The sequence below is a fragment of the Podarcis filfolensis genome (assembly GCF_964270895.1).
Source record: "Podarcis filfolensis genome assembly, chromosome: 17".
Lineage (NCBI taxonomy): Eukaryota > Metazoa > Chordata > Lepidosauria > Squamata > Lacertidae > Podarcis > Podarcis filfolensis.
The window spans coordinates 15,142,656-15,158,518 of NC_139621.1; the positions used below are offsets into that span (position 1 = coordinate 15,142,656).

General features: G+C 40.8%; 1 protein-coding gene across 1 annotated transcript in view; it reads right to left on the reverse strand.

Annotated features, from left to right (window-relative positions):
- Window positions 1–15,863, reverse strand: part of LOC310752343 (uncharacterized protein) — a gene marked incomplete at its 5' end in the record, with an annotated part of 109,658 nt that overhangs the window by 12,012 nt on the left and 81,783 nt on the right. Inside the window, one exon of the mRNA XM_083592452.1 lies at window positions 11,581–11,703. Coding sequence (XP_083448578.1) covers window positions 11,581–11,703 — 123 coding nt within the window. The remainder of the gene's footprint in view (window positions 1–11,580; window positions 11,704–15,863) is intronic.

Genomic DNA, 15,863 nt, shown 5'->3' on the forward strand with positions numbered 1-15,863 from the left:
AAGCACTCACTTTATCCTGTTCAGTATTAACTAGAGTTAATACTTCTAAGGACATATAAATAAATAAATAAAATACTACAGAGCCAAGACAGCAAAGGACACATTTGCCTTTTCTTTTCCACTTCCATTCCCACCACCACCAACAACAAGCGTTGCAAATGCTAAGGTTTTATGTACAAATTATATATACAAAATGATCAGCACCTTGGACACAACACCCTCAAATGTTTGAAATACCCACGGAAACCTTCCCAGCCTAAAATCCTTTTGTTGTCTGACTCTCTTATGGAAACTGGAAAACAACTCTGATGAGGAAAATCTCTATCCCTCTAGCTGCCCAGAGTGGCTGGGGAAACTCAGCCAGATGGGCGGGGTATAAATAATAAATTATTATAAATTATTGTTATCCCAGAAAGCAGGGGGAATGACTCCTCTAACACCTTCAGACTCGACCCGCTACCAATGTATTTATTCTGCCCCATCATCGAACAGCCCAAGCTAGCAATACCACATAATTTATTTTACTCCATCTCCTCAGAGTATTGCGGAAGAATGATATCAATCAACATTTGATGATCTCCTTCTACCGGTCCACAATAGAAAGTGTCCTTTCATACTGCATCACGGTGCGGTACACTGGTTTGACATCAACTGATAGGAAGTGAATACAACACAAGATATTATGGGCTGTCCCGTGAATCCGCTGGATGAAATAGCAGAAGAACGTTGCCTCAGGAGAGTGAGGAAAATTCTTAGGGATGATTCCACACCCTGGCTGGCACTTTCTTGATCTCCTGCCCCCAGGCAGAAGATACAGAAGCATGATTAGTTGCACCAACAGGGTAAAGAACAGCTTCTATCTGTGGGCTGTTAGGCTGCTGAATGAAAAGATAACAACAGGGCAACTGACTTTGGGGTTTGGTGGGTGTGCGTCAGTAAACAAGGGGAATTAAGACTAAGAGAGCTGAGTGTAATCTCACTGTATACAAGTTGTACAAGTGACAATAAAGTATTTCAATTTCAATTTTCCCTGGCAAGCCTGCTGTGTTGTTTCATACCCTCCAAGTGTCCAGATTTTCCAGGGACAGTCCCGGAATTACAAATGCCATCCCAACTTTTGATTTGATCCCAGAATGTCCCTATTTCCTCTGCCAGTGAGCTTGGGGAGGAGGATGAGCTGGTGTAGCATTGAGGGAGCATCCTCTGGCCTCTCCATGGCCGCTACTGCTGGCCTCCTCCCTTGGGTAGCTCATAGTGGCTGTTTGAGAGCTCAGAGAAGGCAGGGACAGAAAGGAGGAGAAGGAAGCTCCATACAGCTTAATTCTGCTTAATTCTGGCACTAATCTTGGTTAAAAGAATTATCCTTGGCTGGATAATCACTACCTAAAACATTAGTGGAAAGGAATTAAGATAAAATAGGTTGAATTAGCATAAAATAGTTAAAATATTTTTTCCCCTATTAAATTTTCCACAGGCTTCTACTTGCATGATCATGTATGTTGATGATATCTATGAAACTGAAGTTTAATTTGACTTTCAGAGCTAGAAATTATGGGATGGTAGTGGTTTCATTATGTTCAGAAACTTTGCATTAAATAAATTAAGACAGAAATCAAACAGGAGGACTGGTGTACTTCAGCTTTTCAAATTAGTACATTTTTTTCAGGGAAAGGGTAGTCTGGAGACAAACGTATTTAACTGGCTAACATGTAGTAACTTGAAATGCACATAGCTGTCTTCTCCCTCCATACTTATTTTACTCCAAGGGGTTTTGTTTTGTTTTGTTTTGTTAATTGACTGCTTTAAGGAGCTGTTAAAAAAATACAACCCATGTACTGTGTGAAAGATGAGTATTCAGATAAAATTCAAATTGACATGCTCACAAATCTATCACTCCTGCCACTCTCAATCATGCTTGAACATTATTTCTTGTACAATTTCAACAACAAATTGAAGCAGGAACAAAATGGGATTTCATTAAGATCACTCTTTTAAAACAGCTCAGCATCAGAGCTCCAGTAAAAGAAATAAAACTTTTTAAAAAACCTAATCTAGGAATTTTTATCATAAAAGTGTCCTGCCTTGAAGCAGACCTGATGGAATCCTGATTTAAATTAAGATTGCTAACTGCATTCCTTTGTAACTCAGTTTGTTGCACTGGGGATCCTTGATAATCCCACTATTCACTGACCAGCAAGAGGTGAAATCCATTCCATAAATAGAATCGTAGAATTGGAAGGGGCCTGAGGATTGTCTAGCCCAACCTAAAATCTTGGCGGTATCAGCACTATGCTCTACCCAACTGAGCTATCCAGGCTGAGATGTACATAGTTTACATACAACCATATCAGGTTACAAACCCCTCTTGAACTTCATCAAGACAAGTATTATCAAAAACTCATTGAAAATATTTCCTTGCTGTACAGTGGTACCTTGGTTCTCAAACTTAATCTGTTGCGGAAGTCCGTTCCAAAACAAAGTGTTCCAAAACCAAGGTGCGCTTTCCCATAGAAAGTAATGCAAAATGGATTAATCTGTTCCAGACTTTTAAAAACAACCCCTAAAACAGGAATTTAACATGAATTTTACTATCTAATGAGACCATTGGTCCATAAAATGAAAGCAATAAACTACGTACTGCAGTCACACAATCAATCAATCAATCAGTAGCTGGACAGGGTTCCACACAGTCACAAAAACAAAACAAAAAAGTCGCAAAAACGAAAACACAACATAAATAGCAAAAGCAGACAAACCTCAGCATAACACTCAAAACGGAAGTGTGGCACTCAAATTGGAAATGTAACAGTCAAAACGGAGCACGTTCAGCTTCTGAGAAAAGTTTGCAAACCAGAACATTTACTTCTGGGTTTGTAGTTTTTGGGTTCCAAGTTGTTTGAGTACCAAGGCATTTGAGAACCAAGGTACCAATGTATAGGTTTAAGCAAGTGCAGGATCTGTACAGGAGAACATCCTGTTGCATAGTGACAGGACAAATATACTGCTTCTATTCATTCCAACAAATGAATTTGCATGGAAGAACAGGGATTGTGTCCTTTTTGCCATCTTTCCATTTCTGTCGCATACACCACGGAGACTTCTTTTTTATGGAACGAAGAGAAGGATGTGTTGCATAAAATCATTATAGCATTGACTCTAGTAGCATATGCTTTGAATATCCGTACAAGCTCATCTAATTAAATGCAATGGCACATCTCTTCCAGTAGTGAGTGCTCTTTGCTAATAAGAAACCATCCAAAATTCTCCATGGGCCATTATTTTCAATACATCTGAATCTCTGTGAAAATATTGAGCATGACCAGTTTTAAAAGCTAGCAGCTTAAACACCATTGTGAAATGTTGGGATTCTGGTCCAGGGACATCTTTGAATCTTCTTTCTCCTGAGTGTTTGGTTCACGGGCTGTTTTAAAGAATGAGAGTTTTAAAGAAGCAAAGTCCTGTGCTTAAATCTGATGGCAAGGTCAACAGAACATCTTCTCCGGAGGCTGTGCTCCCAGACACTAAGAGGATACAACGAATGCATTCCCTACCCTTTTCCTTTACTGGTGGAGAAATCCACCCTTCTCCATTTGCTTTGGCCAAAAGAGCTCTAAATGAGAATGAGACACATGTCATGCTGAGGTGGAGAGAAAGGTGAGCTAGAGGGTTGGCATGGAAAATAACAAAGAAGCCGAGTCTCAGAGCATTCAGTGGTATAAGCATTGTCTCTGGGTCTAGAAACCATACGTTAACATAAGACAGGCATAAGCAAACTTGGCCCTCCAGATGTTTTGGGACTACAACTCCCATCATCCCTAGCTAACAGGACCAGTGGTCAGGGATGATGGGAATTGTAGTCCGAAAACGTCTGGAGGGCTGAGTTTGCCTATGCCTGACATAAGATATCAGAAAATGCTAGAGTAGGCATAGTCAGAGAGGTAATCTTGGCAGGACGTTACTTTTTGTTCCACAAGCAAAAGCATATTTCTCTTAGCCATTCCAGGAATCAAGAAAGCTAGAGGATCTTCCTTCTCTGAATGGTACTATCAATGGCACTTGGACCTAATCCTTTTCATCTTGTTTTCTCAATGAGCTTCCTTACCTTACCAACTTTATAGACATGTATCTACAACCTGGTTCTCTTTGCCAGAGGACTAACTTAGACAAATATGGAAAACACATAATGAACTTCCTCTCCAGTTCCCATTCACCTTTTCTTGCTTTCTCCTATACTCTTTATGTGGCTTTTCTCATCATAGAACTTGTAAGCAGTAACTGACAAAATAATGGGCTGCTTCATTTTTGCCCAGAAAGTGCCCTAGGTCCAACAGATAGGTAACTTAGCTGTATACCATTCTTCTTTGGTTACTTCCTACTATTTTCATTTTAGACCCCCCTCCCCCCCAAATAAAATATCTAGGATGTTTTCCTAGAAGTTTGGCTCTGTATATATGCAAGTCCATGCTTATACAGATAAATAACAATGGTAACATAAATGTGGTCTTAATTGCTTCTGACTATGTACCTTTTCATTGACCTAATGAGTGGGAACCTGTTTGATACTGTGCAAGTATGTGTGCTAGAATTCTACCCCATTATCCATAGTAAACTAAAACTGTAAAGCTCCCTTAGTCCAGCCATGCTCAGACCCCTGAATGTGAGATTTCCTCAAAGAACCAGGAGAAGCAGGACCTGCCAACAAACAGCACAGCCACCAAACCCAAGAAACACACCATTCTTGCAGAAATGCACCATTCCCCACCATTCCAGCTGCAGCACTGAAAACTCCAAAATGGATACCAGATTCACTCAAATTACCCAAGGGCTTACGGACCAGAGGGAATGAGGTTATGGCAAGTCAAGCAGGAACATCAGGGTTGCCAGTAGACTACCTAGCCACTGTTGGAGGAAAGCAAGAACATTTTCTTCTCTAAATATTCTAGTCAATGCATGTGCTGTTTTAACCCACTTCTGTTTTAAACAGAAGGCACTGTTTGTATAGCAATCTAGACTGCTTTTGTTCGTAGTTCTCTAAGCTAACTCCATGCCTAAAAGCTCAGCCGTGTTTTTGTTGGCTGTTTTCTCCAAACAATGTGTGTGCTATTTCTCTCCTATCTCCACCAATCCTGTAAGAAGTTCTTGCATGAATAAGCCCTTCAAACTCCAGAAGCTGTGATTATTCCAATCTAATTCACCCAAGCTGCTAACAGCTAGCTCCTCAAGGCTATTGTTTACATAATAATACTTGGAAGAAGTCCATGTGACATCCTGCCCAGACCAGGGTCTTTTTGAGAGCCAGGAAGAGGAGTCTCCATCTCCTATGGAGGCTCAGTCTAAGCCAGGTGGTTGCTGATGTAGCACTTATCTTGGAACTCTTTCCCAGGTTCCCTGGCCCTTCTTTTGTTGCAAAATATATAATCTTCCTCCTTCAAGACCAAGTAACAGACCTTGTCTTTTTACCTGCAAACAACTGTTGCTTTCCTCAGTTCAGAGTTTTGTTTATAATGAGCACTTGAGGCTCTAGCAACAGCAGCAGGAATTCTTCTTTGAACTGTGGGACCACTTAGAGAAATGTAAATATTGTATTTCAGTGCAGTGCGGCTAAAAAGAGCTAAGCTTGCTTTTAAAAAAGATACAAATAAAGGAGGTGGTTCCTATTGGGAAACAAATCTGGAACAAAGCCATCGTTGCATCCACACTCCTGCAATTTCCAGCTCAAATTACAGTGGTTATTCTATCCATGCATGGAGAAAATAACCATGATGTGATAGGTAAGCCAAACTGTTTTTAATAGTGTTTTATGTTTTGCTGTTTTACGACCACCTGATGTTTTATGATATGGCAGTATATAAATAGTTTATAAATAAATGATCCTAATAAACAGTACTAGTGGAATGTGGTCATCAGTATACACCAAAAGGAACAAGGGCAGGGGAAAATGTATACTAAACATTTGTAAAACTAATGCAATTCGTTTATACACGCTATTCAAAATACTTAGTTTATTATATATTAGACACATATATATTACACACAGAATTCCAAAACTAAGACGAAAATACCAAATGGACAAGTGCCCGATCACTGCTGTTTCAGTCATTATCAATGGTGTCAAAACAAGAACAGTATATGTTTATTATACATAACATTTTGTAAATAATTAAATGCATTGATTACTTCTTCTGTTAGTACAAACAAGATCTTTAACCCTACACCGACAGAGAAACTGCTTTTACGAATCCAGTGTTTGGGTCAAGAAGGGCATACAAATAAAATATTTGGCAGATTTGATTAAGCATCACACCATTTGCAAGAATATGAAAACATCATGCCTTCACTGCAACATTCATTTTCCATTGCACCGCCCTTGTGCTTGACCCAACCTGTCAGCAAAGGGTTAAATATGCTTCTGCTAACATCTAACCACCTGATGTCCAATCATAAGTTTAAGAAGTAAACAAACCAATTAAAAAAGCGTGTAATATTCCTAAAAGTCCATTTTGAAAACCACTAAGGAAACATTAAATCCTTGAGAGTCAATACATTGTTATTTTACATATAACCGTTGCTTTTTATTTTTTAATTCTATGTTTCTAGTGAATGTTCAAAACTGAGGGTATGCAACGGTAAATAGGGGTACCCTGGAGGAAACATGGGATCCATTGCTGGACTGCATTCTCTAGTTTATTTTTAGTTATGAGTTTAGCAAAAGATGGAATATGATAAAGATTTGGGGGCAAAGGCAGAATTCTTCCTCTGGCCGGCACAAACATCACATTTCTGAGGTTAAAGCTGGAAGCGCTGTACTGCTATTTTTGTATCATGTTTGAGCAGTGTTTGCATAATGGGGGCCTATGGGGCTACAGGATCGTAACTCACAGATCCATCCTTAAGATTCCAGAACAACAGAATTTGGGGACTTGATTCCCAGACCGCCCAAATACTGCTTCGGTTGTCATTGATGGTAATGAATATACATTAGACCAGCCTTTCTCAACCTGTGGGTCCCCATATGTTGTTGAACTACAACTCCCATCATGCCTAGCTAGCAAGGCCAGAGCTCAGGGATGATGGGAGTTGTAGTCCAACAACATTTGGGGACCCACAGGTTGAGAACTGCCGCATTAGACTGATAACTAGCAACAACTACTAAGTTTTTGCAACTGGTTCTCTGGGAGAAAATCACAGCTAGCTTTTTATTATTTTGAATAAATCTTTAATTTCTAATTGATGCATTGTTACTTTAAATAAAAGTTTGTTTTAATTATCTGATTATCCTGCAGATAACAATGTAACAATACTCTTGTCATGAAGCCATAAAGTCTGGCCTTTTAGCCTTATGCTACTGTGCTATAATCTAAGACCGTGGTTCCCAAATTCCACCACCACCACCACCCCAGACAAATAGATAACTGCAGCGTATCTAGGCAGACCATTTTTCTGTCTGTTGTTCACCAATTTAATGAGCTGTGCTAGATGCTAAAGTCACTGCTGCAGGCGATCAGAATAAAGCCCGCAAACCACCGATAGCCCATTGACAGGGCTGGGCCATTGATATGGTTTTCAACACTGCAATATATCATCAGCTAAACACTACGATTTACCGATATATCATGATGCCTGAAATAAGGTTGGAACTGTCTAGAGGTGAACATGGACCACATACTGGGAACCTGTGATCTAAGAGGTAATCTGAATACACAGTGCTAAACCTTCCAATAAAGTATCAGATTCAGGATGTAGGGAAGAGTATTCTAGGAGGAAATATTTTCCCACATCAAAAATCTCCTGACCATGAAAACCATGAGGGATCTAGGCCAGGCATCTGCCTGAAATTCTAGTTCTCCACTTAAAGTGAGAAATCATTCAGACATGATCTCTCCACCTTCTGCGCTGATAAAGTTCCCAGATATTTTTATGCCAGTCTTCAATAGCAAAGGAGAGAAGTGTGAACCAGGAGATACCCTTGAGTGATAGAATCAGCAACCTCTATTTATTTAGATAGTTCTACACACAGGCGGCGCTGTGGGTTAAACCACAGAGCCTAGGATTTGCCGATCAGAAGGTCAGCAGTTCGAATCCCCGCGACAGGGTGATCTCCCGTTGCTCGGTCCCTGCTCCTGCCAACCTAGCAGTTCGAAAGCACGTCAAAAGTGCAAGTAGATAAATAGGTACCGCTCCAGCGGGAAGGTAAACGGCATTTCCGTGCGCTGCTCTGGTTCGCCAGAAGCGGCTTAGTCATGCTGGCCACATGACCCAGAAGCTGTACGCCGGCTCCCTTGGCCAATGTAGCGAGATGAGCGCAGCAACCCCAGAGTCGGTCACGACTGGACGTAATGGTCAGAGGTCCCTTTACCTTTACCTTTACCTTTACACCACTATTGCAGTGTATTGGGTGGTAGAGGAGGGGTAGTACCTGGAGGGGTGACCTTTGGTCCCGACCCTGCACTCAGCACTCATCTGTGGCTCCTAGAAGCTGCCAACATGCAACAGCGGCTACACCCTGTGAAAGGCTTTGGCTGGCCGGCTAGAAAAGGTGAGTTATAGACTTCCCCTGCATGTGGAGACAGGCTACAGTGGATTGATCGGATGAGATCAATAGTGGGTCTAATGGTCAAGAAGGCAGTTTCTGCATGTGTTGTAAAGGGAATTGAGGGGCAGATGGAATTCATCAGCCTGGTAATTTAGCCCATATAGGAGAATGAAAACTCTGATCCTAAACCTCCACTGCCTTGTGGGATTTCCTCAGGAGAAGGAGTAAACCCTACACAAATGCAGAGCAGGGTCCCTAAGACAGTTGGATAGCACCTTCAACGCCTCTTTTCTTCAACTCCTGCAGCCAAGCTGGTGCCAAACATATTGCTCTGCTTTCCTTTGGACCACAGAGTTTTAAAATATCCTGTTAATATTCTGTTCATTCACATTCAGCTGATTTGATTTTCTGGCATCTGTCAATCAAAAAACTATAATTTCTCAATGAAAATTTAAGATGTAGCATAGCTATCAGGGTGTGGGGGGTTAAAGCAATGGGTTGGTTTTTTTTTGCTTATGTTATTTTTAGTGATAAAATGAACTTACTGAGAAGAAATAGTTTCTGGTTGGAACTTTCTGTATAATTAACACAGTACTATCGCTTGTTAACCGTGTACAAATACTTGTAGTCCGGCACAAGACCAATGTATTTCAATACAACCACAGGCCAAGCCAGCAAAACAGACACAAAACTAACAAAAGGTTGCCTGCTGGTCTATGGAGCATTGCATTCGATGCACAGAGATTCAAGCCACACATCATTAATCACAGTGAGGGTTAATCGCATCATCTTCACAAAGAATCTTTTTGTCTTGGCAGTAAAGCATTGCTTGATTCTACTATGAGTCTCACCAACAGATTTATACACGGCAAAAACAAAGTGTTGATTTTGCCTGATGTGTGAACTCTTTGGGTGGGATTGTGAGAATCCTAAAGATGGTTTGCCGAAAAGCAGATGGATTACCAGGGGATTGTTTATTGCATCTGAAATATACTCAGAGTCGCAAAGTGATTTCATGCTCTTTATTCAGCTCATAGTGGTGAGGAGGAATGAATGAATGTCCCCTCAAAGTATCTGCTTTATATACATTATTTACACAATGGGCTGCACATGATTGGCTAATTCCAGAATTCTACTGTAAGCCAATCAGGTTGAGGATTCACTTCTATCTGGAGCATGATTGGGTGGTTCCTGCCAACCAATCATACTGCTGCATTGTTCTAGGACCAATCAGACTGCTGCATTCTGAATCCTATTGTTCTAGGACCAATCAGACTGCTGCCTTTTGGATCCTATTGTTCTAGGACCAATCAGACTGCTGCAGTTTGGATCCTATTCCACTCAGTACATAGCAGCATCCATCCTCTTAATGCATCCATCCTCTTTGTTAAGTATGTTCTTTGACCTAAGCAAGATTTATTTTAGCAATCCTCATCTCTCTAATGTTCCAGTCAACCATGTTCTCACCAGTCATATCCACTCCACAATCACAAGTGCAGCTGAATTGCAGCACAAAGCATTATCTTTGTATCTGCTTTCTAAAAAATAAATTTATATAATCAAGATGAAACAACTACATACAATCAGAGAGTCTTCTCTGAATACAACACAGAACCTTGGAAAAGTGTATATGCTAAAAGAACCACAATCTTAACAAACACAAAATGATACACAATAACCTCCATCGCTTGGACTGTTGTCCACAAATGAAAAGATAAACTGAATCAGCAGGAGGAGTTCTGGTCTGCAGGACTTAGGCAAAGACAGGAGGAAAGAAGAACAAATGCTAACCAAAAATATATGCCTCTTTTTAATTTCAGGGATAGGATTTCGACACCAGAAACATTGAGATAAATTCAGTGTATTAGCACAAAGCAGGCAAAATCTAGAGAAAACTAGGCTCACACAAGTCCTATCAAAATAATGACTATTCAGTAAGAGTTCACCAGCCTTGTCTGATGCCCTCCAGATGTTGTCCTCCAGCTCCTATCAGACCCAGCCAGCATAGTCATTGTTCAGGGATACTGGGATTTATAGTGCAACAAAACGCACAGGACAGTAAGTTGGTGAAGTCTGGCCTACACTATAGAGCAGGGGTCAGCCAACGTTTTCAGCAGGGGGCCGATCGACTGTCCCTCAGACCTTGTGGGGGGCCGGAATATATTTTGGAAAAATAATAATGAACGAATTCCTATGCCCCACAAATAACCCAGAGTTGCATTTTAAATAAAAGCACACATTCTAATGTAAAAACATGCTGATTCCCAGACTGTTCATGGGCCAGACTGAGAAGGCAATTGGACCGCATCCGGCCCCTGGGCCTTAGTTTGCCTACCCATGCTATAGAGCAATTGTTGCAGGTAAATTTCAGCTTCTATGCAGTCTTGTTACTTAACTAGGCTATGCTCCAGAACTGGTTTTGTCTAACAGTCACAACTTAAAGCCAGACTCCCGAAGGGTTATGGGAGGGAGATACTCCTTCTGGTTTGCTCCCAGCCTATACTGACTGAGCTACTGGTTCCAGCTCACCATTCAGCTCTTCTCTCTTGAATTCAGAGCAACCTGGCAGAGCAGCCAGAGCTGCAGTAGATCTCCCTCCAGTTTGTCATACTTGACCTCTGTAGAACAGTTCTCAACTAACTGACTCTCTTCTCCCTCATACCTGTTACAGTGCAAGTTTCTCTTTCCTTATGACAGCCTTTCTCAACCTGTGAGTCCCCAGATGTTGTTGAACTACAACTCCCATCACCCCTAGCTAGCAGGGCTAGAGCTCAGAGATGATGGGAGTTGTAGTCCAACATCATCTGGGGACCCACAGGTTGAGAACCGCTGCCTTATGAGTTCTGGGATAGGAAGGAGCCAGAAGAGCACTGCTACGGAAGGAGAGTTTGCCACCAACAGTTCCAACCATGGCTCTAGTGCCTATTATACCTGCTCTTCCTAAAATCTCTGACCTAATATCTCACCTGCCATTTAGAATAACGCTCTAAATGCTAAATGGCATTTTTCACATGCACCATATTATTTAAAAGATAGGCCGGTCCTACCGTATCTTCAATTCTGTGGTTCGTATTCAGCAAATCTGAAAGGAAATCTTCATTAAGACTCTCTCTCCGAATCAAGGTAAACTCACGCAGAAAGATGGCTCCTTGGCTTTGGTCGCCACCAACCTAGAAACATAAAATACTATCGTTTAGAAAAATAATGCTTTATCTTTGCTGGCAACATCATAGAAAGGAATAGTAATTTCTGAACTGTCTACAAGAACAGTGTGGAAATATGCTGATGCATAAGAAAATGAAATATTTGATCAGCTTTTTTTATACAGCCAACCATGGACACATTGCATAGTGCAACAGGAGTAATAAACCCCAAATAAGAAGAAAGGAAAAGCAACAATCCCAATTATTAGGGTGGGAAAAGATGAAGTCTATAAAATCTCAAATGATCAATTTTTCAAGTTCTCTTTGGAATTATATGCTAAGTCAAAATATGTAGCTTAAGACAATATAGAGCTTTCCTTTAACAAAATAAACAACATATCTAGATGACACACAAAAGCATATATTAAAAAAATGTTTAGGGATACTCTCATTTTGACTCAAGAAAGTTATCATTTTATAGTTCAAATCGGGGGAAATAAATACAGTAAATGGACAAAAGTACAAAGATTCATAAAATGTTTAGGGGTATGCGTACCCCTGCTTTTCCCCAGAAAAAAAGCACTGGATTTATCAGCACCAATTGTACAAAGAGATACTTGATAAAGGTAATTTATGAATGACATTCAACCAAGCTTATATTACAGTTGCACTCAATCCAGATAAAGATCACACTCAGTGTGCAAATTATTGGCCTGATTTATGTTGATACAAAGAATTTAACAGCGACTTTAGCAATTAGAATCCAGCAAGTGATAATGTCCGTTACTGAGAATGACCAGGCTGGTTTTATAAAAACGGGGCAAGCAGCAGTTTATATGAGATTAGTGGTGGATTTCATGAAAACAAAGATCACCACAGCCAATCACAAACAAACAACCACACCCTTGGCCAACCCCAACCTCTCACACCACCAAAGGAACACAAGTGAATAGCAGAGAACCTGCACAAGCAATGCTGACACAAAACCCCATATATATTAAGTATAATAGAAACATCGCTACCCGACCCCTCCCCCACCCACCTTTCCCCCCTCCACCTCTTTCCCCTTTTTCTTCCTAATGTCTCAACAAATGAAACTGATCTGTAAAAAAGAGAGCGAGAAAGAGAGAGAAAGAGAGAGAGAGATATTGCACATACTTTTGTAAACCAGGAAAATCAATAATAATAATAATAATAATAATAATAATAATAATAATAATAATAAAAAGATTAGTGGTGGACTTAAGCAAAAATAAAGACCAATTTCTAATGTTATCATTAGATGCTGAAAAGCCTTTTGACACAATTCATAAACAGTATAGAGAGGTAGCTTGAAATAAATTTTGATTTCATAAAATGGATTAGGATATTACATGACTTGCCTACACATAGAGTTAAAATGAATGGTATCGTGGACCCACTCTCAGTGACCCATCCCCACCCCCCAAGGGAACAAGGCCTGAGCAAAACTATAACCTGTATAGTCATGGCTAGTATTTATACAAACTCTGCAAATGCCAGCCATCATAATGCTATGTCCCAGATCAGCCTCACCTGTGCTTTGGACTACATTTCCATCAGCCCCAACCAGCATGGCCAATGGCCAGGGATAATGAGGGTTGCAATCAAACAACATCTAGATGGCAGCTGGGTTGGGGCTCTGTGGGTAGTTGACAATGAGTGGCTGAGAGCCACCTGTCACAACTTGTGGCATTACCACTACTTCCCTTCACCACCGATAAGCCCACCTAGGGTTGAATGGATATATGAGGAAAAGCCCATGTATTACTAGCAGCCTGCATAGTATACAGTAATGTTAGCTCACATCTGGTGAACTTAAAGAACAGCAATTTGTAGCTTGACAACTTATATTCCTGCTACAGCAATTGGCCCAAGAAAGTTTTTTGTCTCATACTTCTTACTGCTGCTTTTATACTTCCCTGGTTGGTTTGTAGACTGCAAAGCTACCTTGGAAATATTCAGAAAGCTTACACTTTATTAGGAAAGCTATGGGTTTAACCCATCTGTCTATATACCACATGACTTTGTCTTAACTAGGAAACCAGGACCAGTCCACCACTCACGGGCAGATATATGGCATTTTAGGGTATAAGGATGCGATCTTTTCACATGAAGAATGAGCAGTGATGTGTTTCATAGTTACTGCGCCTTCCGTTGAGATGGCTGGAGAGAAATCAACTGAGGAGGAAAGGAGAGGGGTGGAGAAAAAAAATAATACCGAAAAGGGTGGATGGAAAATTTGAGGTCTCTCAGCACAGAATAGCCTTAGTTTTATACTTTGTAATATGTTGGAGAGAATTCCTTGAGTTCATGGCTGTGAAAAGGAGAGGGAGGTGTCCAGCCCTTCTGAGTGCACTGAACGCTTGTGCTGTAAAATTAAATGTTAAAAATTATATTATTGCTGTAGTATAAGACATATATGGTTTTATGAGCATGGGGATTTTTTTTTTTAGAAAAAAACAGGTGCATGGACTTTGCATTATGTGGTTAACAGTGAGGTACACACCCAACTGTATTACATAAGACTCACTGTGCCATAGCAACACTGAGTACAACATGAATCAGGTGGGAATTGAAAAAATATCTCAAAAGGAATGGTAAAGTGCCACAACAAGCTTGCAGCTGTGGAGGGTTCTAAAGAGCAAAGAGCCATACCCAGGGGGAAACCTACTCATTATGAGAGGCGAACATGCTTGTAAGCTCAGTGTTACTCACATATTTTTAATAAATGCAAATCTGTTTGCAGCTTAGTGTATTATTTGTGAAGCTACTCTCTATGCAGATGTACACCACTCAAGATAGAGGCATTATTATTATTATTATTATTATTATTATTATTATTATTATTATTTACACCCTGCCCTTCCCGGTTCAGAAAACCGGGCTCAGGGTGGCTAACAACAAATTTAAAACACTTAATTGTAATACAACATAGAAGCAGCATAAAATACAGCATATAAACATGAATAACAATAAAATTCAAAGTTCAGAAATCAATTTAGGGGAAATCCATCTAATAAGCATTAGATATTCACCAGGACTAGCTGGCTGAATTAGTCCTCCTTGGGCCAGCGAGGAGGCCAGGGGAGAATTGGCTGTGGGGTCTCAGAGCGGGTGATCTTCATAAAAGGGGAGGGGAGGGGGAGGGGAGAGAAGGGAAATAAAAGATCAGGCTGATTTCAAATTAAAGGCCAGGCGGAATAGCTCTGTCTTACAGGCCCGGCGGAAGGAGGTTAAATCCTGAAGGGCCCTAGTCTCCTGGGGCAGAGCATTCCACCAGGTCGGAGCCATCACTGAGAAGACCCTGGCCCTGGTGGTAATCTGACTTCCTTAGGGCCCAGGACCGCTAAACTATGATTATTCATGGACCTTAAGGTCCTCTGTGGGGCATCCCAGGAGAGGCGGTCCAGTAAATACGAGGGCCCTAAAATAAGAAATAAGGGGCAGAAATTATTTTCTTGAGAATAGGTCAAGTGGACTATTTTTCAATTTAAAAATGCCACCTCTGCCCTGAACCTTTTTTCTTTTTTTGCTGCTGCAAATTAGGGTGGCTAACTTGATACGTTTTTGGACTACAACTCACATCATCTCTGAATATGCCGGCTGGACATATGGGAGTTGTAGTCCAACAACATCTGGAGGTCCACAAGGTCTTTATTCCTGTTCTCCTCAACATGGAAGCTCCTCAAAAGAGGCATAAATCTCTGGCTGCTTTATATCCCGTTTCTGATTTCTTTGGTTCAATTATCAGCAGCCAGAGATTAGCATGAGCTCAATTTATTGAGCCCAGGGATAGGCAGCAGTCACGATGCTTATAATTAAACACAAGGAATCTGTGTTTATGATTAACTGGCTCAAGATACGGTGCAGTCCCAGCAGGAGAGGAATTAAAAATGTTTCAGTGTGAAATGACACTTAATGAGTGCTAATTGCTTATGATAAGGTCCTGACTTCTCTCGACTGACTGAGAGAGCAAACATTTATGTACCATCACAAAAATGCCCTGTTAGTGCATCGCAGGCCTCTTGCTCTGCAAAGTTACTTGGACAAGGAATGACTTCCTGTTAGGCCTTCCAGATGTGTCCGCATTGCTGCTCGCTGCCAAAAACACTTGCTGATTAGCACTGCTGTGTTGCTTCAAGCAAGGGTGGGTTTATTTTCATATA